This window comes from Pleuronectes platessa, chromosome 5 (genome assembly GCF_947347685.1).
Source record: "Pleuronectes platessa chromosome 5, fPlePla1.1, whole genome shotgun sequence".
Taxonomy (NCBI): domain Eukaryota; kingdom Metazoa; phylum Chordata; class Actinopteri; order Pleuronectiformes; family Pleuronectidae; genus Pleuronectes; species Pleuronectes platessa.
Window position 1 is genome coordinate 15,712,730 of NC_070630.1, and position 26,629 is coordinate 15,739,358.

The window sequence follows — 26,629 nt, forward strand, 5'->3', positions numbered from 1 at the left end:
CAAAAAATAAAATTTTATTTCAGCAGCTGGTCTGACTGATAAGATATGAAGGATGAAATAAAACTATGTCCAGTTGGAGACAAGAAGGCAAACTGACCATTTATCAAACATTTTTATCAAGTTAAAGTTTAGAGCATAATCTCTATAAGCAGATTCTGTGAATATGCAGAATGTGAAGGCGAGGGACAAGATTTGTGGATCTGGAGTCTTCTGGTTTCCATTTCAACCACATTTAACAGACTTTGGTTGCCTGTAAACAGAGCAAAAGAGGTGGAACACATTGACAAAAATCCATCGGCTATCAGCTTTAACTTTTGTTTGGGTGAGAGCTGATGGGCTCCAAGAGTTTGAAGAAGGCAGAACAGGCTCACAAACGCTGTAAGCATTTAAAAGCATTTTTAAAATTTTACATCAACATTCCCTTCCTTTACACCAAAGTGGTATATACAAAGCAAGAAACATACACAAAGATACAGACGTATAATTGTGAACTGTGTAAGTTTGTGTGAGCTGTGTGTGGGTTTATGACCCTGACTCTGTGTGAATCTGGTGCTGGAGCAGATGATCTGCAGTATAATAAAGAGCAGCAGCTACATTCCATCTCTTCCTAGTCGGGGCAGACACAATATTATTCACTCCACTGGCTCTGGCTAATCACATCAGCCTACTCACCACACACACACACACATAGAGGGGGAAGCACAAAAATAGATGCAGACAGACAGCCATGCATGAATGCTCCCCAAGAGTTGCAGGTTTGATGCCAAGATCTGACTCCTAAAGCTCATTTAAATTTGTTCCAGCCCTGTTAAAGAATCGGATTTGGTGAGGAGATATAAGCTTATAAAAAGGGCTGACACTGTCAAATACGAATTATAAAGCTACCCACCAGAATGAAAACATGTCCAATAGATGTGTTTGTCCACCACATGACGGAGATAGGGACATTTTTTGTTTTTTGAGTCCACACTGCTCTTAAGCAGTGGTTTTGCAGTTAAGTCTTAGCTGGTGAAAAACCCAGGAAGTGAGGATTATTTATATGAAGCTGAAGCCTTTTTAATATGTAACAAACTGCTGATGCATACAGCGTTTTTGTGTGTCTGTCTGTGTGAGTGTGTCTAAGTGCTTAAGTGTTTGTGTCCCACTGTCAGATATAATTCCGCTTCTCTGATTATCAAAAAATGTAGACCCCTGCGAAGGTGGTGTACCAGAAGTTTTAACATCAATTTTGAGCCGGTCTGTGTGCACGCGTGTGTGTATGCGTGTGAGGGCATGTGTGTGTGTTTGTGTGCATGTGAGTGTGTGACCCTGGAGAGCAAGAGCGTGCAAATTCAACCCTCAGAAGGAGGTCTGAGGGGATTACAGGGAGGAACGATGGGAAAATCTGGGAGCACTCTCTCATTCGCTCACACGCCAGGCTACTTTTAAGGACAGGCAAGTGTGTATGTGCACAGTGTGTGTTGTGTGTCTGTGTGCAGCGTGAGAGGCTGCTACCTCATCAAAAGGCACATTCCATTTTTCCACTTTATGCTGATACAATCTTTGTGTGCTCACGCAGACAGAGGAGGCTGACTCTATATCCAAATGATGTCCCATTTTTACAGGCAAGCTCAAGGGCAATTTCAATTATATTTTATTGTGTATGAATCATAGACGGTATACAACTCCACTTCCTCCCACTGTCCAGAAATGAAGCCATAATATCCTGAATGCAAACGCTGTCATCTTCTGATTTGGAGCCAGTCTGGACAAATGGAGCAGCGGTGTTTAAATCCTGCCGATTTATGTACTCGACCAATTGTGAGTCAGTTACAGCTGTCAATCATAATGTTTTATCCTGTTTTTTATAGCATCAAATAACAAATTAAAACCAAAGTTACTGGTGAAAAGGACACCTACATCAATCTTTGAGAAAAATGTATTTAATGTATACTTAGATTTTGTAATTTGGTCCATGTCCCATCCACTAACATGGAGGAGGCAAGGTTTATGAGTCACGCTGAAGTAAGCCCCCAGATGACTTCACTTTTGGAGTGCTGTCATATCGTTCATCTTTATATACAGTTTATGATTAGAATCAATGGGTGGAAGGAATCTGCGCTGACGTCCACGATTCTCCACCTGGAGAGGTGATCAGGATTCTAAAGCCAGTAATCGCCTCACACTCGACCATGTTTTCAAGGGAGGAACTTTCTTTTGACATGTAAATTTACAGCAAAGGCAATTTATGACAAGTGAATAAAAACAACCGAGAGCCACAATAAAAGTAAAGACCCAGATGAGTATGATATAATACTTTCCACTGGAGAGTATAGAAAAATTTAGAAATGATAGAAACAGAGGATAGGGGGAAAAAAAGTGAGCTGTAAACACAGCTGAGGGAAGTGACCTATAGATGAATGGTTGGTCTTTCCGTTTCTTTTATTAGTTTTTAATAGCGTAAAGCCTCAGGCCTTAAACCTCTTCTCTGTATAGGGACAGACAGAAGGGAGAGTTTTTGAGATCATAACTTCTGTCACGAAATCACATTCCTCCGCTGCTTGAAACCACTTGAAACAAGTCCTCTCACATTTAACAGATGGATGAGGAACCGCACAGATACTCCTGACCTCTCTTGACTTTTAAATCTTTTACTCTCTCCACTTTCTGCCACTTTCACTCTTTTCCCCCCTCTTTTACTCTCCCGCTCTGTCTCTCTGTTTTTAACTTTGTGTCAGTTATACTGAATCAAGTTCGCCACTATGTGTGTGTGTGTGTGTGTGTGTGTGTGTGTGGATCATGTGCGGCCCCTGTGACCCGGGCTGTGTGCGTACGAGAGCCAGACAGTGTGTGAAGTAACCACTGCAACCACAGTAACAGTCTCCGTCCCTCCTCCCTGCAACAATCCCTTGATCCGTGACTCCCCTCATCTCTCTAAATCCCCTCCTATAGCTTCCCGGCCTGGATCTCTTCAAGTTTATCCCTCTTTCTGACCATCATTTATTCCTTTCCTCTCCCTCTCACTCCATCTATTTCCTCATGTGTTCCTTTTTTCCTCTGTCCCACAACCCCACCAAAATTCACTCCCACACAGACCTAGGGAAACAATCGCCTGCTGGACACAAAGATGATCTTTTCACTACTTAACTGGTTTTCATAAAAATCATCAATATTAATAACTGCGTGTCTGAGTCGAGCTATATGGGGGAAATGATACTTGTTATTGTAACCAAGGGACCTTTTTCACAGCAGTAAGTGAATTTAATCAAAGTTGGTCAGAGAGGGGAAGTAATGAAGTACAAATACTTTGTTTCTGTACTTAAGTAGATTCTTCAGCCATTTGTACTTTACGTGAGTATGACTTTACAACTACTCCTAAGTAGTTGTAGTATAGTCCTCACTTGAATCAAGAATGTGTGTACTTTTGCCACCTATGAGGTTGGTATTATACAACTGTCCCTCATTTAAAAAAAAAACATCCATTCAGAAAAACAGATTTAACCCTTAATTTAATTTATTTCAGCTAAAGAAATTAAAATTTTATGTGGTAATTTTTTATTCAAAGGAATATACTGTTAACTCTTATTCTTTCATTATATAAACTTAATATACTTGCTTTATAGCAGAACATAAAACAGAATTATAAAGTGTTGAATTACCTCATTAACCTAGCACATGCTGAATAAGCTATTGTGAATGCTTTGCCAGCAACTTACAACTATCTGGCTTGCTAAACACCTGACTTAAGCAACAATTATAGACTAGATTAATTATAACATGAGCAGGGAGCAGGAATAAAGCTATACTTTATCTTCCCAGAGCCTCCTATTAGAGAAAAACAGCTTTAAAGCCATGTTAACCCATTTTAACCCTGCACTGGGCTTATTACACAAGTGATATATCCTCCGCATGTAATGTGTTTTTTAACTGTGCAAAACAATTCACCACAGTTACAGTGGTATTACACAAACACAAAGTCCTTGAGGGCGGAGAGACAGTGCTTGTCTTTAGCGAGTTCTTGCAGCATAGGGGTTTGCACAGGGTGATGATCAGTGGCAGGGTGGTACAGTGGGCAGAGAGTGTCTATGGGGATCTGTGACAAAAGGCACAACAGCGGTCAGGAGGGGACAAAGATAGAATCAGATGAGAGAGGAAAAGCCCGGGGAGCAGTGGTGAGAAGGCCTGTAGAAGTATATCTGTGTGAGTGTGTCGGAAAGAGAAGTGTACGAACGAGGGGACAATCCTTTCATGGGTCACTGAAGATCAGTGGAAGCAGTCAAATCTCTAAACTTAATGCTCTCTGAATAAAAAAAGCCATTATGTGCGAGCGTGTGTGAATATATGTGTGTATGTGAGAATGCTTATAATCAGGACACATAGTGAGTACAGTCGAGTCAGTAATCCATTTTCTTTGAGCCTCTCTGAATATCACAGGAAAGAACACTTAGACACACACTCACACACACGCACACGCACACACATACACTGACCATTAGATGAACAGCTGACCTCAGTTCAGCTGAGGACGCCTCATAGAAGCTGCACGGTAACAGCTGGCCTGGGTGTTTCTTTGTGTCCCACAATACCACCGATATTTATTCAAAAAATCAGATCAAATGGAATAATGGAACCATTTCAGCCTGGGGGCGGCACAGTGGTACAGTGGTACTAACACCTAGCAGCAACCTGGGTCTTTCTGTGTAGAGTTTGCATGTATTCCAGCTTCCTCCCACAGTCCAGAGATATACAGATTGGAGTTAGGGGAAATGGAGACTTTAATGCCCCCTTTCCTCTGGTGAAAAATCCACTAACACCCACTAACATCTGGCTTTTGTCTGCAATGGGAATTGGCATTCACTCCCAGTCATATGACTCTGCAGCAGACACAGGTTTTAATTGGCTCCGGCTTCAATCCGCAGTGACACCCGGGCGTTGCTGCACAAATATCCATGAAGGTTTGTGTAGTTATTGTTTTTTGCATTCTGGGAGCAACATGCAACATGGATTGTTTTGTCTTTGTATCACACAACACTGGCAAGACAATGAAGTACGAGGGCTTCTCTGTTTCTGGGTGCTTGTGATGTCGAGAGTGACGCACCAATGGAAAAAAACTGAAAGGCAAACTAGCAATGGGAATGGAGTCAATCAGTTTTTTAGCAGGTTTCCCAGAGTTCAAACAGCTTGCAAATACCCACTCATTTGATGTTAAAAGGGTAAATATTGACAGCAGGTCTGAAGAGGGGTGCGAATGGTTGTTTATAGGTTGGCCCTTTGATTCACTGGCAACCTGTCCAGGGTATATCCTGCTTCTCGCCAGATGTCTGCTGAGATTGGCTACAGCCCTGCATCTTCAATGTCTTCCAATGAGACAGAAAGGAGAAAGAATCGTGACTTTGACTTTACGAAGTCAAAGTTCAGAATGGTCTTTTTCAGATGTTACAAAACCATGTGATACAATGAAACATTTAAAGTAAAGTAAAAGTATTTAAAGCTGAATGTGGCTTTAAACGCAAATAAGGTGTGTGTATAACAGCACTGTCGACCCTGAGGTCCAATCAGGGACATTGAGTCGGTAGGATGAAAAAAATAACAAGATAAAGTATTGACACGGATAAACAACCCTAAATGCAAGCTGGGCACAGTTCCCAACTCTCTATTAGATCTACACTCCCTCTGCACTCATGGAGAGGATGTACGCCTTTGGGTTTGCACTGACAAGCACACATACACAGAATTCCTGCCTGTACTCACCCCATGTCCTCTTAGACACAAAGGGGTTGTAAATATTTAGAATTAGAACAAAACAGTATGTTTCCCAACCAGGGATTTAGGCCGCTGACAGTCTGAGCTTGTCGTTTCACTGTTAGGAAAAGCAAAGCAGTGCCAGAACTGCACTCATACTGGTTCCTAGTGAGCTTTAACTGTTCAGTACATCCACCTAAAGCAGTAAATTTGACATTTTTAGTTGAAACCTTGCAGTATCTTCCCAGTATGAGATGGGTTTGGATTGGCTATGAGAAATGAAGTGAAAGTTCAGTCAAATGCACTGTTCCTTATTCTCTAGGCTCCACTTGAGCATTCTCTCTTTTCATCCAATCACGGCCTGACACACTCACCTTGAGCCAATCACCTGTAAGCCGTCATTCAGCTAGTAGTTCACTGACGGACCCGTTTTCACCCCTGTACCACCTCAACTCTGGATGCTGTGTCATCTCCCTTCAATCGTCCTATCAGATGCCTTCATGGCACGACATAGGACTGTTTCCATGTTTTTCTGCTTCCCACTGGCGTCCAAGCACCAAAGTCTAGTTCTCTTGTTAACAATAAATATATTTCATTCAAATTTACTCATTCTCCTTTGTTTCTCTATGAGCCTCTCTTTGTAGATGTCCAGTACACCAAACTCAGCTGTGTCTTCCATTAGTGACTGAATCACTGGTGACTCACAGTTTATCCGTCTCATCTTTAACTGTTTTACAAATTAGTGGCTGTTTTCAATTCCTTCAGGAAGCATTGGTTTGTCTACTAGTCTATTATCATACAAATTCTGGGGTTAAACCACTTGTCTGGGCATGAGTAGTTTAATGTTTTTTTGGGGATGAGTGGTTTTGAAAAAACATTTTCTACATCTTGGCAAGATTTGACATGAGAGAAAAAGGCAGAAAAACACTTAGAGAGGATGTTACAGAGAAGAACAGATGTCAAAATCTTTACCTTTCTTTCCTCAGCGCTCTCGTTTCCTGCTGGACTTTCTCCAGGGCTTCCCTCAGTCGTGCCACTTCTTCTTCTGCTGCGCGGTACTTCCGTTTTGTTTCTTCCTGTCTCTGTTGCCACGATGACAGCTGCTCCTGTATGGTGTCGCTCCTTTGTTGGCATGATAACCACCGCTCGTGTTTCGCCTCCAACTCATCTTTTAACCTGTCGAACAGATGCAGTAACACATATAGTTACTATTGTGGAGGAATCTTCAAGAAAGGAGAGCAAACACACAAATAAATTACCTTGTTTATTAAAATACTTGGTGAATGTGAAAGCATGCAGGCTAATACAGTACATGTTGTAGTTGTAGAGTTGTTTTGTATATATTTTGGTTTGTCCCGATGTAAAAATCCCGAGACAGCGATAGGGATATGTTTGTATAAAGTGAAAGAAAGAGATGAATTCTTATCTCATCTCTCCTCCATACGTTAGCAATGAAAATTAGATCAAGAGGAAATTTGTTGGAACCAATACAGTATCAGTGTCTTTGTGGTTGATATTCTAGTAGTTGGTACACTTGTTTTAGGTCGATACACTATATGAAGATTAACAGAGAGATTCACTGAAACCATTCTAAGAGGGTGAAAGTGAACAAATTCACAATCCATTCGACTTAAAAGCAGCAATTACCGATATCATCTGAGTTTTCAGCAGCAACCAAAGCTTTTCAACCACGTAAACATTATCATCGAGCACGTATGGTATCAATTCTCAGACAATTTGAAGAATTGTTGTCTCCCATTACAGTTTTCGTCAGCTATGAGGGAGGCTGCCCCCCCCCCCCCCAACCGCCTACTTAAATCTCATCCCTGCTGAAATAGCCTCCAACCCCCCAACGGAGTGCTATCACATGTTGAGCTGTATAAGAGCCAGAGGGTGAGATCAGAGACTGCTGTGTGGGCAGGGAAATAAATCGACAGTGTAATTGAACACACCAGGCTTCCAGGGGCTTAGACAAAGAATACCAGCAGATACCATGTGAAAAAATACACACCCTACATACATCTAACGCCTGCATGGAAAGATGAGAGGCCCCCTGTGTGTGTCTGTCTGTGGGTGTACGCATGTGGGTTGGGTGGAGGCGCACATGTGTCTGCCTGCCTATTAATGTGATGCACTCAAATTGAAGTGCCACCGCGCCTCCGCATATCTGCAGTGTGTATGTGAGTCTTTGCACAGATAAGTGTGTGTGAGAAACAAGACTCCGCGCCAACTAAGAAGTGCTTCCATCTGTTGCGCCAGCCTCACACGAGACTCTCTGCTGTGTCACTGGCACTTTATAGAGCCTAAGATCTCCTCAGCTGATCTACGAACAGATTTCAACTGACACTAATATCCTCACCTCTCTCTGGGAGGAAGATGATGGAGGAGAGAGATGAAGCAGGGGATGAGAATGAATGGAGGAGAAAGAGGCTACATCTATACAAACACATTTTTATCAGTAATAATCCCTTTCTATACTAAAAAAAAACTGAAGACATATATCACGTGACCATGCATGTATCCTGGGCATGTGTGTGGTGGTGTAAACAGGAAGCAGATTGTCTACCGTGCATTTGGTTGCTTAGTCACAGAAAATACGAACAATGGACCGACAATGAGGTGGAACTGTTCGTGTTAATAACATTTTGCCTTCACCGCTGGTAGTCGAGTCATGACTGACAATCTGGAAGCAAATGTGGGTGACTTGTTTCTCTTCTGTACTTGGCCCGTCAGAACTACAGCCTCTGAGTTTTCAAACTGAAACAGCTTTTCAAAATGTCTCGGTTTTAGGTACTCCAGAACAATGGAGTAGTTTGGATGACAGGCGTAAACGTAGCAGCAGTGATGCATTTATATAAGACTCTACATTATAGTGTGGATTAAGCCTCAGCACATATGGGGGGAATGATAGAGAAAAGGAAGAGATAAAACTCAAACGACAGAAGAGGTTAGTTCACCTGAGTATTTTTCCTCTGTGCTCCTTCTCAGAGTCTTGCTGTTGGGACAGCTGTTCCTCACTCCGCCTCCTCTGCTGCCTGGAGACACAGAATAGATGGCGCTGTTACATTATCACAATTTGTTGAGTCAGTGGATTCATGAGCAAGGTAGCCGGACACACTGTCACTGAAAATAACATACTGTAGCTATAAAACCTAATTCACATAAATTGAATCTGCGCATATCACATTTTAAATATTTACTCAGATAATGTTTTTACACCCCCAAGTGTCCTTGAAAAGTACTTGAACAAGAGACCAAATCCAACTAGTATTCTGTCTATTCCTACGTTTTATTTTCAGCATAAAGGAGGCCAAGCTTAACAATGAATTCTCTATTACATGTTAGTATACATCTTTTTTTTCAGATATACTGAATTAAAATCTATACTGAGTTGTTAAGTTTATATGAAAACCTATGTGCATGTGTTTTGCTGTGATTCTTAAATCGACATGGAAGACCATGTGCAGATGCTGCCTCACTCTTGAAAAGTAAATTGCAAATCAGTTTTAATTCTGATTCTGCGTGCCATGACAGTATGTGGTGCTCCAAAGTCCTGTGTGCATGCAGCTAAACACACACAGACACACACACACACACACACACACACACACACACACACACACACACACACACACACACACACACACACACACACACACACACACACACACACACACACACACACACACACACACACACACACACACACACACACACAGACTGTGCCTGAACCCTCCTAACCCTGTCGACTTCTCAGCCTAATCCCCTCTCTGGCGGCATGATCAGTTAATGTCTTTGTGTGTGTATGTGTGTGTGTGTGTGTGTGTGTGTGTGTGCGTTTGTGTGTGTGTGCGTGCGTGTGTGTGTGTAGCTGTCTGTCTAGCCCTGTGACCTTGCAGCCACACGCAATGAGGATACAGAGTGAGAGGGCTCACACGTCTGGGCTCACAGACAGACAGCCTATTTTCACTGCCAATCTACAACAGATTTCTCTCACAACTGTGTGGAATTATTCTTTCATTTTACTAAAGAGGATTCATTCAAACAGCCAGTTGCATAAATTCTTCATTATATCTGAAATTTAACAGATTCTTGATTTCTGTTCCTTTTTAGTGTTAGTAATGGCACAACATTTATTCAAACACTGGATGCCCCATGTGACAACGTTTGCAAGTATTTGTCTGATACCAACCATGCGCAAACACACACACACACACACACACACACACAAACACACACACACACACACACAGACAGCTGCGCATGCCTCTTTGTACCTCTCATCATACATCTCCACTTCCCCCCTCTCTCGCTCTGCCTGCATCTCTCCCTCTCTGCTCGTTTGTTCTCTTTATCCCTCTTTTCCTCTCATGCTGCTGCAGCTACTGGTGATTTAGAGCAGGCCCCTGCATTCTCCTACATCCGGCCTATTTACGCAGAGCATACTTTACAGTCCGCTCTGCATGTTCCTCTTTCTCACTCTCCTTTGCAGTCTTCAAGGTCAAAGATAACACGATGACTGACTCCTTGCTGCTGTTTCCACTATACCTGATCTTATGGTCTGCCTTTGTTTCAGAGGCGAAAAGGGAGTCGACAAATAGAAAAATATAAGAGAGAGGGACAGAGGGTTTTTGGTCTAGTGCACCATGGGAGTGGAGGAGTGGTTTGGGTATTTTTGTGGCTGCAGTACTGTACTTGTACTTGTATAAACTAGTGAAAACTTGTGTCCTGGTGGAAACAAGATGACATTAGGATTCATCTATTATTATACGTTAGTGGGCATGTTAGAAGCAGGTTACTTTGATAGCAAAAGGCTTCAGCATAAAAGATGGGGGGAAAAATCTGTTAATTGTCATAGAATTGTGAATGGTACTTGGTTAACCATTGTGTGTGTATACTCATTTTTGTAACCTCTGTAGGACCTTTTCAGCACTGATCTTTCAGGACCAGTAGACCTCATGGGAACCAAGCCCTGGTCCTAATGAGGCAAAACATCATTTCTGAGCTCCTGGTTAAGGTTAGGTGCAGGATGTGAATTGTAGATAAGTAAGGATAGGGCTAAGTATGAATTGGTCATGGTTAAGGTTATGAATAAGGGTTTGGTTAGGCTGTCCACAATAAATAGAAGCAAATGCAAAGTTTAAACAATAGCAGCACAAACGTATGTGTGTGATCCCAGGACATGAATATCTCCATCTAATATATCTCCTGCAATGAGTTGGTATTTACGCATGAAGAAACGCTAAAGAAAAAAATCACGTTTGCCACCTTGCCCAGGTTCCGTCTCACCTGCCACTTGTTCTGTTTGCCTTTCATTAACTTGTCCTGTATTTGCAGATCCTGCCAACCCCACTTGCCCTGTTGTTACGTCAGTGTTCCTGCCACCCGCCTCACCTGACCTCTTCGCCCACCTGTACACCTGTCGCTCATCGCCTCATCGCTCTCTCAGTACTCGTACTCATGCCGTCCCTGCAGTCATTCTTTAAGCATTCCTACGGGCTCTTGCCAAACTGATCCTGACCTTTGCCTGGACCTGTTTTTTCCTGCCTGCTTCTTCGCATTGATTCCTTCTCCCTGGTAGAGACCCTGTCCAACCTAAGTGAATAACTTTTTGACTTTTACCTGCCTGTCCTCCCACTCAAGTTAAACACTGCAGATGGAGCATATACCTGTTAAGAGTCTTAATAGTGCTAGTGTTACCCAGGTGAAGCAGCCATTAGTCATATGCAGGTCTTATTCTATTCTATTTTATTTAATAGTTAAGCATATTTCTATGTATTTAATTTGTAGTATTATACACATTCAACGAATACATTCTATTTGATTTAATATCTTTTTTAAATTAATTTGCTATACAAATAAAGTTCTTCATATTATTATTATGAATTTTTACAATTATCCATTTTTATTAATTTTGCCTGCTTTAAATTTTAAATTACTTTCTTTTAATTTTTGTCACTGTGTTGTCTTTAATGTCCCTGTACAGCAACTTGGATCTAATGTGCCTTGCCTTGCCCACAGAATATATTTTTAGACGTGAAAAAGAATGTAGCTTTATCATGGACCAGTCAAGCAGAACAAGTGGGTGTGCCCCCGCAAATGAAAGTGAACTGTGGATGGTCCTCAGTGGATCTGTTCTCAACAGGGATGAGCCTTGACACCAAAATTGTAAAGTACCACTGACACCGTGATGAGCGTTCCCTCCCTCTGTGGTGTATGGCAAGAAAACCAAAATACAAAACATCCACATGAAAGAGGAGAAAAAAGAGAGAGAGAGAGAGAGAGAGAGAGAGAGAGAGAGAGAGTATATTTCTTTGAAATCAAAGAAGAAAAAAATAAGACTTCCTCTTTCCCAAAAGGCAGTGACTGATCTTATCTAATATGAGATAAACAGAGGACTGATGTCAGAGAGGAGAAAAAAGAGATGGGGGTTAGGGTGTGTGTGTGTGTGTGTATGTGTGTGTGTGTGTTTGTGTGTGCGTGCACATGAATGTGTCAGAGCAAAATCGTATGTGAAATGAGGTTCACCCTGAGATCAATAGTTATTTTACTTCCAACAGTCCCACTGGCACACACATGATAGGTGGACGTGCACAAACTCACACACAGACACACACACGCAGAGCAGTCAGTGTGCCTCAGCCTTATAAAAACAAGCTGTATCACATCAATCACAGCCCGATCCTTTGCTCTCTCTCTCTTGACCTTCACTCATTCCATCATCCACTCTTTCATCCCTCCTCCCTTGCTCAATGCATCAATCCTGTCTTTTATCTCTCTCTCTCTCTCTCTCTCTCTCTCTCTCTCTCTCTCTCTCTCTCTCTCTCTCTAATCCATCCTCTCAACCTGGCCTGCGTCTGTGCTGGATGATCCATGTGTTCATCCTCTGATGGAAGGATGAGCTCGGCATCTACCGCCAATCACAGCACAGCAGTAAGCTTCCCCACACTTTTTACATACTGTCATACGGGGGGGTGGAATCTGTGTGATTCATGCTGCCAAAGTGCCCTGGGGCAAAGTGCATTCTGTGACTGCCTAACGGTCCTGCTGGCTCTTTCAGAAGCCAGAAACTTGAGATGTAAGCCAGGTATCTAAGGGTGATCGTCACATCACGCAAACATCTGAGGGTGTTTTCACATCCGAAAAGTCTGAACCAAGATCGGAACCAAGCTTTATGTCTTTGTATTACAGTGTAAACATTTGATCCGGTTAGTTTTGGTTTAAGACTGTAAGGTTGGTAGTGCACTAAAGATTGAAGTGTAACATAAAACAATATTCAGGGGAACACAAGCAAAAGGATACTGAATAGTGTGTAAGCCTGTGTGTGTGTGTGTGTGTGTGTGTGTGTGTGTGTGTGTGTGTGTGTGTGTGTGCGTAAAACAAGCTGCCCTTGAGTGTTTTTCGGGTATGCTGATCAGATTGCATGCTGGGATCAGAAGGATTCCACCGCCACTCACTGTCCTTAGACCACCCCTGAAACATGTGTATGTGTGCATTTCCAAGGCAACGGGCTGGTGCCATAGAAATGCAACAGGTGCGGAAACACTGACACTTGATGGAGGAGGGGGTCAAAGGTTGGGCCGTTGTCACGGCAACATCTCTTGTTGATAAACAAACTGGTACTGTCTGTCCTTGGATCTCGGAAAGAGAGAATCGTGGGTTTTGGAGGCTCTGGAGCTCACATGATGCAAAGTGATACTGAAGAGAAGACTGATCACACACACACACACAGAGCCTGTCTCAACAGGCGTCCAATCAGCATCAGGCGGACAGTGAAAGGAAGGTTAGCCGATCAACTCAGATTTCCCATCTGGTCCCCAGACGTCTGCCACACAAGGGACAGGGACTGAAGTTACTGTTTAACAGCTGAGATTACTACAATTTACAATTGGTTGATTATTGCAGGTACATTTATTTATCTATTTTGTACTACTTTATATTTTTATACATTATTTTACACAAAAAAAAATTGTTTTCACAAAACATAATATATCGTTGAAAGATTGTCATATTCAAATTACACATGTATGTGATCCCATACAGGGATATAGTTTAAACCATGTCAGTAATTAATGACGAATAATTACAGTGACATGCTACTTAAGATAAGATAAAATAGATTAGATAAGGTAACACTTTATTCGTCCCACAGTGTGGAACCTTGCAACACTACAGCAGCAAGAGGGCAGTCAAAACAAGACATCAGTTAGGTAATAATAAGTAGCAAGAAATGCAAAATATAAATGAATAAAAACTAATATATTCAACTCTACTTACATATTTACTGGTCTATATGAATGATGTGATAATTTAATATATAAAAGTGTTAAAGACGTTTTTGAAAGAAACACACTTTTAAAGTAATACACTCAGGATCTTAATATTTCCAAACAGATTAATATTTATGTCATGACTGGTCATAACACTTTGTCTTCGACAGGTTGTCATGTTGCCAAATTGTAAATCAAAATTTCGACAGATTACTCTTACAAATGGGCTGTAAAATTCTAAAATAAGATTATCTGTTTTTAGTAATTATTCTCTTTTGGAAAATATGTAACCGTCGATTGAAGATAAATATTTCTCTACATTTGACATAGTTCACTCAGTTCACACATTGGACCCACAGGCACCCTCCCCCCCAACCCCCACCAACTCCAACATACACACACGCAGACACGCCTTCTCATGCGATGTAGTCTCAGACTTGAGCACATGCGCCGCCTGCTCGTCCACACACACCTCATCATGCAACATGGCCTTAAGGCTGATTCCACACGTCCATATGTCCACATGTCTGGGATGGTCGCGTGCGACTGCAAACATCCTCGTCCCAGCCCTGATCCCTGTGTTGGATGGACGTGCACGATCCACTCACATATACACACACACACATGAAGTCTAATTTGGGTTTGATACATGCACACATTGGTATGTGCAATCTGTGTAAGAGGGTGGGGGGTTAACAATGTTTTTTTTCCGCCGAAGGTTAAAGAGTTTTAACAGAGCACTGATTTTCTGATTGGTTTGATGAGATTTGAAGAGCAAACTAACTTGTTTGATGGTTTTCATGAACAATGTATTATGTTGATACTCCATAATGTTTACCAGGCGTTTTATTAGTTTGATATAATATTTAAAATGTCTATTTGTGTCAGCGACACAGGATGATACTTTGCAACACACAATATAGTTGTACCAAAACTCTGATGTGTATGAAAGTACCAAGATATGGAATCAGGTAGAAATACACAGTTTTAAATACTTAATACTTAGTTTAAAAAGAATTATATTCATAATTTTCGTTACATTTATCCGAGTGCATATCTCTCAAAAAACACTTGTGTGGAGCTAACCAGTGACACAAACAAAAAGTACACGCACATTCCGAATCCAGCACACATACCGCCTGAGACAGTCTCTCCAGTAAGTGAAGCTGACAGCACTTTGAAACTGATTAGGAAAATGAGAGAAGAGGAAAACCCGAGCAAAAGCTGTAATTTGTAAAGGTCAAAAACAAAGTTTATGGCCAAGAAATGTGGGAGCGAGAAGGAGAGACTGATGAGGAGGTTAGAGGGAGAAGGAGGAAACATTAGTGAATAAATGAGTGCTTCATCTGTAGTCTGTCAGGTCAAGTAGTCCTTTAATGCTTTGATTATCAGATAGAAAGTAACATTTAACATTTACTCCCTTAGTGTGTGGGGGAATGTTTGTGTCTCTGTGTGTCTGCATGTGTGTTGCTGTGGGTACGAATCAAAGTGTATAACTTTGAAGTGGTTGTTTTTTCAAATACTATGAATGACGTTACAAAAAAAGATTAACAGTGTTCTGTATTGCTTACTATAATTAATGTGGGACATGTTTAAATATTTGAAAAGGTTGCCACTCTACAGTTCAAACCAGTGTCAAGATATCTTGGCCAAATATTTAATCTTTATCTCCTTGTAATTTAAATGGCAGCAAGACCTGCCCTACAGTGAAGCAATCATGTGTTTGTGAAAATACTTGGTAGTGAGCAGAAAACACAACATACTGCATGTGTGGAATAAGTACTTCTGTCTGTAAACTAAAACATGTAAAATGCTCCCTTGCTGTAATTTGCTTAAAGATATAATGTGTAACAAATTTGTATTTATGTTATATATTTATCGTTTATTATGTTATAGATTTAGTTGATTTCCAACAACACTCAAACCCACAGAATTCCACAACTTATCCAAGGTAACAGGAAGTTTCATTTTGCCATCATTTTGCCTTTTAATCGCTTTGTTTTCGCTTTTCCTGTGTGTTTGTCCAACTTTGCTATGACATCATTCAATAAACGACATATGACAAAGGAAAAACACACCGTTAGTGTGTTAGCCAGCCGGCTGTTTTTTCCTTACACCGTTTATATTGGTCGCTCGAACTGGATCACAGTTATTACGTTTTCCTGATGCAATCAAACTAGATCATATGTTAATGTTTTCATTGAAAGACACCCAAAGGCTTAAATTGCGTATTGTACGTTTAAAGATTTGTTTTTGAAGAACTAGGTGGGTTGACTGATTGTAGCTATACTTGTGAAACAAAAAACAGTTTTTACTCAAATACACATGATTATTTCACAATTGCTGCTGAAACTGACATTTGAGAAAAAAAACTGTATTATGTGATTAACTGAAACTCTTGTATTTGTGAAGTTTGCATTGTTGGTGTGGTTCTGTGTTTACCTTAATTTGAGTCTATTTTTATCTGTAGTTTTAGTTATTAGACAGGACGGAATAGGGGGAAAATGTCAATGGGGCTGCAGCGTGTTTGAAGTGATCACCAAAATATTTTCAAAGGCCAAAGGGGCATATTTTTCTCAAGTCCTAACTCCTTGACTAGACCTTTGTGTGAGTGTATACGAGTCAAATCCTCTGTTGATGCAGCTTAGCAGGCCTGGTATGCGGAACATGAGCATTTCCGGGTTTGGGCAGTGCTGAGGGGGTTGTATAGCAGCTTTCGATTGGTTGAGGTAATTCATACATTGAGCCTATGGTGACCTCCTCTTCACCCGGCATAGTCCAAATACCAAAATCCACCTGTGTCCTCATTTGAGCACATATTATTGTGTGTGTGTGTTTTACCATATATTGTTGAGACTTACATCAGCTGCTGAGTTAGCTTCTCTTTTGCCTCTGTCGTTTTCTGTAACTCCTCAAGGGAATGTTTCAGCTCCTCTTTCAGCACTGAACACACACACACAGACACACACACACACATTTTAGTTGACTTGACAGGATGATGATGCAGTGTGTTTATAATGCTGGCACGAAGCCAGGCTTGTTACCAGAGGCTGTAATGTATGACTTACAGAAAGAGGGAGACAGAGGAGAGGAAAGAGACGGATGATATTGTTAGCTCAAACTTGTGCAAAGGAGGAAACCCTACACCAAATAAAAACTCTCTACAAGAATGACAAGATGGGTGAAGAGAAAGAAAAGGGCAGATGGACGAGGAGGAGGAACACAAAAGAATGAGAGGAGTTCCAGACGGAAACATGAGAGTACCCAAAACATAAAACCAGTAGGTCTGGGGAAAAAAACACAGAGGGAGAAAATTGAGGCTCAAGGAAGTAGTTGAAAGTGAAAGGGAGAGCAGGAAGAGGGGAGTGTGTGGTGAAGAAAGGAGGACGAGGGAGTCTGTGCTCAGGGGAGCCCATGAAACAGGACACCACAGTCTGGCAGTCTTTTGTAGAGTGTCTGATACAAAGTAGCTGCTGCAGCGCTACTGTTTCCTCCCTTCACTGTCTGTCCAGTTTCCCCATGACAGCTATAATAAGAAAGTATTATATCATAAGTAGGATGCAAATATGCACATAACAAATTCAACCTTAAAAGATAACACGCCAGAGCAGAGCAAATGAATACGTTCAAGATTTTAAATCCGAAGACATTTTATCTGAGTGAGGATCTTGTCATCAACAGACGTTGTGCATTATAAGATTTTGGTCAAGTGAAGCATTAAACCAGAAATACCGCCTTGTGGTTGTATGCCCCCGCCAACCACTGCAATTTCAGTCTGCATACATTTTTTAACCCAGAGTCATATGACGTCAGCTTGACCTTTGACCACTGGTATCTAATCCCTCTAGTGAAAACACATTAGAACTACAAAAGATGGGAACAACACACACACGAACGCCATTCAATTTGTAGTTCTCTGTTTGGTTCTTCCGGGTTGAGATTAGGGTTGTGAAAATAAGGTTTAGAAAACATATTAGCGTTTTGTTTTTTTAAACATGAATGAAAATATTGAAACTGAAACACACATATCTCGACTTAAATATGATCAAAACACATTTTTATTAAGAAACATTGCTAAAATATAGCGTTTTCCACCAAGAATACAGCCATCTCCGCCATCTTGCTTGATCAGAGCGCTGCGGAGGTCTGCGCAGGCCCATTCCGTAGGATTCTCTACGAAAATTTTGCATTTCATGAGACCACGTTGGAAGGAGGGGATAGTACCCGCTGCATCCCTTGTCTCGATGACATCAAAACCACCAACTCCGACAGAAGATCGGTCAGTGAAACACATGCACACACTCAGATGAAGTAAAACTCTAACTTTCGGGTCCTGGAACATGTTCCGGTGCTATTTTCTAACAAAGCTCCACAAACACCTGTTTTAAGTTATACCTGCTGTTTCAACCGGGTGACACACTCAGAAGCAACGACTCAGGTTAGCCTCTGAGTGCATTGTTTTCTATTAATAGGTGCTACGTCTACCGTGGCGAAACACACACACACACACACACAAGCTACGACTCCGAGAGCCTTGTTCCTCCACTCATGACCCGAAATGGGATCTCTCCCCCCACCTCCCAGTCCGATGCTTCCCGGCCGGGGTTCCACATGCAATACTGCTGTAAATACGTATGCCATGTAGACCGACTATGACGTCAATTCTGGTCGTATTCCCATTCGACGCATTCGATTCTATCGTATAGTTTCTTACATAGAGGAACCACAACAAATCGCGGGAGTCGTTTTTTTCCAGAGTTTTTGGGACGGTAGACATGCCAGATACCCACATTAACGTGTAAAAAGCACTACAAAAGTGGATTTTTCATAATATGTCCCCTTTAAGGGCGGGGGTGTGTGACACCATGATATGCAGAATTTAGATCTCAAAGGTAAACAGTTAAAAAACAAATACTCATGTAGACTTAGGTTGTTCACATGCATTTGTTTTCTTAACTAACTTTGCTATTTATACATGAAATCATGAGGAGCAGCTTAACTGGTGTCAAACAAAAGCAGACATAATAAAAATCCACATGTAGATGTTGTACGTTTTCAAATCCTCAGTTTATTACATTTATATAGTTAAACAAGCCTGAAAGGATAACATTGATTTGACTTTTGTGAAAAACAATTCCATTAATCTGCTTCCTTTCCTTCCAATCAGGTGTTGACATCATCAGGCAGGCGCTGCGTATCGCCGCCATGACCATCGCTAAGGACGCCCGCGTGGAGGGTTCACTGGTGGTGGAGAAGATCCTCCAGTCATCAGATGAGATCGGCTACGACGCCATGTTGGGAGAGTACGTCAACATGGTGGAGAAGGGCTTCATCGACCCCACCCCTACCATTTAAAGAATCTGCTAAACCAAGAGCAGAATCTGGAGATTCTGACGGGTTTCTTGGACAGGAGGCTTTTCACACAGGTGGCGATTCTTTTCTCGACCTCTGGTTCCTTCTGACGAAAGGAAAGAAGCAGCATCTCTGGAGAGCCCCACATCGTACACAGGTCCTTGAACATGACCTTGTGGAGTTTATCGATGTTTTTTGGGGACATGTCGAAGTCAATATCTTGGACTTCGGCCCATGTTTTTCTAAACAGGTTTTGAGAGACGTCTTTTGGTTCGCTGGGGAGAAAGATCACCTTGGACTTGGAGTACACTCGAGTGACGAGCTGGTCGATGAGGAGACTGAGATACATCTTTTTGCGGGACTCTTCTCGTTCCTTCGCAGTGTCGATCTCTGAGACCCGAGACACTACGATTGATTCAATCCCCATTAAAGCGGACTTCACCCTCTTGGTGTGGTCACCGGCCTCTTTTGAGAACCACCAGTTCATCAGGGGCAGGGAATTTGTCACTCTCTCCTTTATGTCTGCGTGCATCTTTCTGTGGGACTTAGGAACAGACACTTTCGTCACATCAACTGGATTCGCCTCGAAAGTATCATATGTGATGTGCCTATAGAGGACATTGGAAAGGACGGGGGCGTTTTCAGATGAAACTCTGTTCTTGGTCTCTGTCAGAAGCAGAGACCCCACAGTGTCAATCAGAGACTTGACTGACTCCCTGCTGTGGACTTGGGTCCCCTTGCAGAACTTCTTCTGGACTTCTGTCCCCATCTTCAGCATCGATGCTGTGGCGAAAAGCTTTGCAAAAAGCTTCCTGATCTGCTGCCCCACTCCTTTCCAAAACCCTTTGGGGCTCTTTGTGAATTTGGAGCCTCTAGACGAATCAGATGATTTGACGCTCTCCTCTTTACTGATTTTCTGAAAGATTTCATCTGCAGTAGATCTAAGCTCCAGAGACGATTCAGATATCAGCCCACTCAGGTCCGATTCTGACATTTCATCCACAAAGAGTTCGATGATGTCTCTAAACTCCTTCATAAGGATTTCCTGGACAGCTTCACTTTCCCCACGGTCCCTGCCTGTTGATCCTGAGGATGATGCTCTGTCAGAGTAACGGCTGTAAGATGTGGAGTCAGAGTCTGAAGAGGATGAGGTTGTCCTACCCTCAGAAAGCTTATTTAAAAGATTGCATGTCGTTTGACTACGCAGTCTTGGCTTGGACACGCTCTTGATGTCCAAAACAGAATCCCTAAATACTCTGCAAAGACAACTGACCATTTTCTCAACTTTGTTGGCTGTGGTCCATTGACACTGTGGTGGTCCACTGGACTGTGTGCTGATGGAGTGGGATTGCAGGCTGGCGTTGATCCTCTCTGTCACCTCCTCTGCAAACAACTCTGTGAATTCATCCAAAGTCTCACAGTTTGTTGAGCTGCCCATTGCAAAACAGAGGGCGTCTACCAGACTGGACTTGACCTTTTCTACAGTCACGGACATGCCTTCATTTCCAAGAGTCCCTAACAGTTCTGAGGAAACAGTCGATGTCATGTTTATGACAAGTTCTGCCAACAGAAACTTTGTGGGATTGTTAGGTGTACTTAATTTTAACTGCCTCCAGTCCTCTGCAATTAGGCGGTTGAAGACATTGTCGATGTCCGGGCGAATAGTTTTGAATGCTATGTTAGGTAGCTCTAATTCACGAGATGGACCCATTGCGAAGCTGAATCAGAAACTCGTAAGTAAAATCTATTGATTGCAAGTCTTGCAAGCTCTTCGTAATGAATCCTGTTAGTAGTTCGGTTTGTCAGGTGGAAATCAATTGTCTTTATACCACACGCCATCAAAGACATGTAAAAGGTGTAAAGGAAACTTTATAGGAACATATGAAAGATCATAGCCACTATATAGTGACACAAAGATAAGCCCCGCCCCCATGAATCACATTCATGGGGGCGGGGCAACTAATGTAATTTGTGGTTGGTTCAACTAATTATTTTGCTTCCGTCACATAGGGCAATAAGGGATGCAGTAGTAGAATGCATCCTGACATTGGATGCCATCTGCCAATGAACCGAACAAAAAAAAAAGCAGCAGCAACAGATTTTCTGCATATAACAATAGAGAATAAAGATTAATTTAACGAACTTGAAGAGCTGTTTTGTATGTGAGAGTGTTTAGCTCAGACATGGGCAAATTCTTTCATGTAATGATTGTTTATCACAACCTAAGATCTGATATGATATGATATGAGTCACAGAAGTATTCACATTAGGGTTAATATTCGCATGAGCGCGAAGATTTGCACAGTGAGCAATCCCAACAAGCAATGGCTCTGTGTAAATAGCTTGGCTAGGGGTTTGCACTGCTCACAGGCTACCAGTGTGGGCAGTGCAGTGTGTGAAAGAAGTTGAACGTGTGTGTGTGTGTGTGTGTGTGTGTGTGTGTCCATGCATGCATGTGTGTACTGTATATTGAGTGAGTTGTCTATGAGGGTCCTTCAGAACGCTGCGGCAGGACACTGTGGCTGTGGCACTGAAAAGCTCTCAGACCGATCCAGCAATGTCAGCCTGACATTCTCTTTCTCTGAGACTGTTTTCCTGACTCTATTACATTGTTTTTTGTCTCATTGATTCTTCTCTTAACTTTGTCTGTCCTCTGGGTTTTCTTGATTTATTTAGCTTTTCCTCATCCCATCCTTCCGCAACTGTTTCCCCCTTTTCTTTCTTACCCTCTCCATCTCGTTCTCCCTGTCTCTCTCAGCAGGAAGAGGGGCGTGTAGGAGGTCCTTACCAATACACCAATAATTGCTTTCTGGTCACTGTGACATGACAGGGTCTTCCAGGGTAAAGCAACACACACTGAGCACACACAAACACAGAACAGAAAAGAACACATGTGCAGTGAACCACTTAATACACACTCACTGCTGCACAAAAGAGGCACAGAAACACTCGCAAACGAAAGTTCTTTTATAAGTACTTGATGGAGCAGAAAGGGCTTTGCAATGAAAGTGAACCAGCCCATCTGACTTTCTTAGCAGTGCTTCTAGTATCTGTCTCACTGCTTTCACACACAGACGCACACAGTGTAATTAGATGGCTGTGAATATTACAGCAATTCACCGTTGGCTGGTCACCAACACTGTCACTGTAACAGTTTAACAGCATTGTTCTTTGGAGGGTTCTTTGCTGTAGCTACAATACTTATTTGTAAAAAATGTATTACAATACCCAGCTACTAAGCCTTTAGTGTCACTGAGGGAGACATATGCTCATACTCAGGTCCTTAATTATAATTTGGATTATTAATTGAAAAGGTTTATATACTAAAATATCACAAAAAAAGAGTAATGTTCCTTAAACTGACCACTGCTACAGCCCCTCTCGTCAGCCTCAGTCTGAAATGCTTAGTCTTAGCTTCTGTCTCTTTAAGGCCCCTCCCTCCGAAAAAAAGCAGTCGGTTCTGATTGGCTTCCAGACTACTGTGGGGCTACTGGACGATTGCAGTGCATCAGGATGTTATGTTCAATGTTCACCAGTAACAGACTATGAATTAGTTCATTTCTATGTACAGTATTTTCCTATTTACAAAAATTGGCCCTACACACACACAAGCACACAAAGACACACACTGCGGCTGCAGTTATGCCCACATTTTCATAGAATGAGGCAATGGAGTATGGGAATTATATTAAACTGCATACCAGAAACATATGACAACATATGGCTTTGGCTAGCTAGTCACCTATCACTCGCACGCACGCACGCACGCACGCACGCACGCACGCACGCACGCACGCACGCACGCACACACGCACACACGCACACACGCACACACGCACACACGCACACACACACACACACACACACACACACACAACTGCAGCCTTGAATTCGTACAAGTCCATGTTACTATAGTATCAAATTCTTAACTGCTTGTATACCAAAACCATTTTTTGTTTGTCTGCGCGGTATATAATGAGCAATAAAAGCTAAACCACAGCAGCTTCACGGAAAAAAGTCCTGGCTGGAAGTGTTAGATTCCACAGAGCTGGAGGACTGCAGCTGTTTTAAACCTAAAGATTATTTCTTATTTCTCAGGATTTATACTCAGAAACTTATAGTGTGGTGCTATGTGTGCAACAAAAGACAAAAGATTTCAGCCATTATGCAGGTAGGAGCAAATCACATGACTGGTTCATGTCATCACAGCACGTCATGTCATGTGTGTTGATCAGAAGTTAAACTAGAAGATTGAGACACATGTTAAAGTTTCCTTTATTAAGACAGTGACAGTCCTCCAGGGAGATTTCAGTCTCCTGAGAGGAATACTTCTGAATTGTGTGCTTTTTGTGCTAAGGGAAACTTAAACGTGGTGTAGAAACTTCAGAAATGGGGAAAATTTAAAGAGACTCAGACAGACAGATGGGGGAACATTGCTGGACTGAGATGATAGGAAGGAAAATCTTTTCTTACATGTCTGAGAACATATTTGATGTTTTTGCTGCTTGTCACAATCAACACACACATATAAAAAGTTGGCTTCCAGGGAAATAGATACCATATAATCTTAAGGATGGCCCAGGGTGTTGGCAGATGGCTGCGGTTCAGGGCTCGGTCACACAAGCACATACACACACACACACACACATGTACCGTGATTCATGCATTCTTAGCCACGCTTAGTCACAGCCTTTTCCCTTAATTTCACTGTCAACCCTCTGCCCTCTTTCCCAAAATGCTGAATGAAACCTCCCACACTCGAAAGTCTCCGTCCGTCACCTTCACATCAACTTGTACAAGTCATCTGCTGACATCCGCACAAAACTGATCTGAGAATAATTATGTTTTCATCTTCCGCTGCTCTTCAAAAGCTCATCTTTGTCTGGTTCTCTGTAAAATTCCACACCCCTTGAGGTTGTTTCTCTCGTCTCCACCTAGCCATAAACCACATTCATATGTTCACATTAGGCAACCTCCTTATGGTTCTGTCTTCCTTTTCTTCCCCCTCTCCTTTCTTCTGCCTTTTGACACTAACCACAGAGCGTTGATAGACGAGTGGCATACTTTAATTGCCAGCTAACGCCCCCGTCAGTTTGGAGTGATATGCAGGTGACTGGTTAAGGTGTGTGCTCTGTAGAGGCCTGCAACTCTGAACACGGTGAGGCTCATGGTCCATTTTTACTTTTGATACTTTATATAAACTATATATACCTAAAACAAAGCCCAATATGAACAGTTACTAAACACTGAATGTTATTGAATTGGAACTATTCAGAACTGCAATTCCATTGAACTAGTTGTTGAAACTCATTGATGAATTCAGAAGTAAACTCAATAAATTTGAGTATGTGTCCTAAATTGTGTACTGTCGTATCTCCTGCCCTCTAGTCATCTTGCTTTGTGTCCTGTTGTGTATCCAATTTGTCCTCTCCACGCCCTTTGTATACTGTTGCACAGTGCCATGAAAGAGAGTTTAGCTAAATTAATAAATGTTAACTCAAGTGTAACTTAGAGTTAGAAATTAACTATAGCCATTGTTTGACCTAAATGAAACAAATGACAAAAGGATTGTGTGTAAATAGCAAGAATTGTTGTCTATCAGATGTAAGTTGAGTTACACTGGGCCTACTCGGATCTTTACTGTTAAGATTTCTTGTTGAGAAGTCAATCACACAAATAAAAGTGACACAAAATCCCCTCAAAGAAAAAAACAAGCAAAATGTGATAAATAACTACCACAACTGCAAAATTACCAAAAAATGAAAAGGGAAACACAATGAATTACAATACAAAACCAACAATTTTCTTTTATCCAGGCAACATTAAAATGTAAGTTACATCATGACGACTATCACCATCTTCACTTTGTTTGCCTGTTCTACAAATTGTTGCTTTTTCCATGCAACAGAAAACAAGACATAACAATGTGTGGAACAGAACCAAAGATAAAGTCTGATATATGCCCAAAGTGAAGTTTCTGGACATGAATGTGTGGATTGGATTGGAGAGAAGCTATAGCCCTCTGACCATATATCCTATATACGCATGTGTGTGTGTGTGTGTTTGTGCATTCCTTGGTATGTTTTTTATTACATCTGTTGGTTCATATGGCAGCTGCCATAGGCACTCACGTCACTGAACAAACACATGGTCACACGGAATCAGAAACAGCAGAAGACTACTTTTCTTTCTTCAATTCTCCCTAAGTCTCTCTATCTCCCTTTTTATGTCTCAAGTCATGGACAGACACCAATACACTCACACACATACACACACACAAACACACACACGGTAGCTGTTTGGAACGTGCAGAGAAAAAGGAAAAAAGACCCACCCATGAGGTGAGTAAGAGGTTAGCTCTCCTTGAGGCATTTACTGTCAACTATAATCTCAAACACACGCACACACACACACAGCCTGCAGTTTTTCCCTTTGGCTTGCAGCCCCTTTAAAATTTTTAGTACGAGTTTCATTGGTTTACAGCTTACACACACACATATGCATGAACCCACATACATTCTTTCCTGTCTTTTTACTGTTAACAGGTATGTGTGTAGTGATTGTAAACACACACACACACGCACACATTTCAGTCATCTATTATGGGTGCTGACCTCAAAACTAAAATAAGTCCATACCACACTTGAACTTATATTTAATTCAGGTGTGAGTATTTGTTCCAAGTTTCTTCGTCACGTCTGTTCCAGGTCTATATTTAAAGTTTTGTCCAATAAATTTGCTTCTTGCGTCTAAATATTTGTTTCTCTCTTTTTCCTTCGAGTGTGAAGCTTAATTTAGTGTATGTGTGAGCACTCATGTCTATGTTTGTGTTACCTGAGAGCACCTGTGTGCTGTTCTGCAGTATCTGAGATTTAAAGGCCGGCCAGGCCCCCGTCAGCTGGCTGAGGAAACCCCGTATATCAGTGAGCTCGCGGGCAGAGGAGAGGAGCACGATGAGAGTCGCTCGCAAGGCCTTCACCTGCTGCACGCACGCACCTCTGACACACAGACAAACAAACACAAAATAACAGCTTTAGAATCCAGTTTAAATGCATAACAGCTGAACCATTTAAATGATAGCATAGAATCTTGATAAGATGTCTAAAATATCGGAACGTCCTATGACAGCTATCATACAAGGGTGTGTATTTGTATAACACTTCAAGAATCTAGAATGACCCTCAGTAGAGCTAATACACACACCCAAATACACACCCAGCTAAATATCAGACCACTAAACATGCCTGATTATTTTCAACAAGATTTATGAATTTCCATATCCCACA

General features: G+C 41.8%; 2 protein-coding genes across 2 annotated transcripts in view; both read right to left on the reverse strand.

Moving 5' to 3' along the window:
- The window catches only part of lekr1 (leucine, glutamate and lysine rich 1), a 30,928-nt gene extending 13,972 nt beyond the window's left edge, over nucleotides 1–16,956 (reverse strand). The window contains exons 1-3 of the mRNA XM_053422994.1: nucleotides 16,853–16,956; nucleotides 8,679–8,756; nucleotides 6,694–6,897 (exon numbers count right to left, since the gene is read on the reverse strand). Coding sequence (XP_053278969.1) covers nucleotides 6,694–6,897; nucleotides 8,679–8,756; nucleotides 16,853–16,854 — 284 coding nt within the window. The 5' untranslated portion in view covers nucleotides 16,855–16,956. The remainder of the gene's footprint in view (nucleotides 1–6,693; nucleotides 6,898–8,678; nucleotides 8,757–16,852) is intronic.
- An 8,514-nt stretch (nucleotides 16,957–25,470) lies between these two features.
- Nucleotides 25,471–26,629, reverse strand: part of LOC128439721 (trichohyalin) — a 37,674-nt gene continuing 36,515 nt past the window's right edge. The window contains exons 5-6 of the mRNA XM_053422111.1: nucleotides 26,178–26,341; nucleotides 25,471–25,478 (exon numbers count right to left, since the gene is read on the reverse strand). Of these exons, the coding sequence (XP_053278086.1) occupies nucleotides 25,471–25,478; nucleotides 26,178–26,341 (172 nt within the window). The remainder of the gene's footprint in view (nucleotides 25,479–26,177; nucleotides 26,342–26,629) is intronic.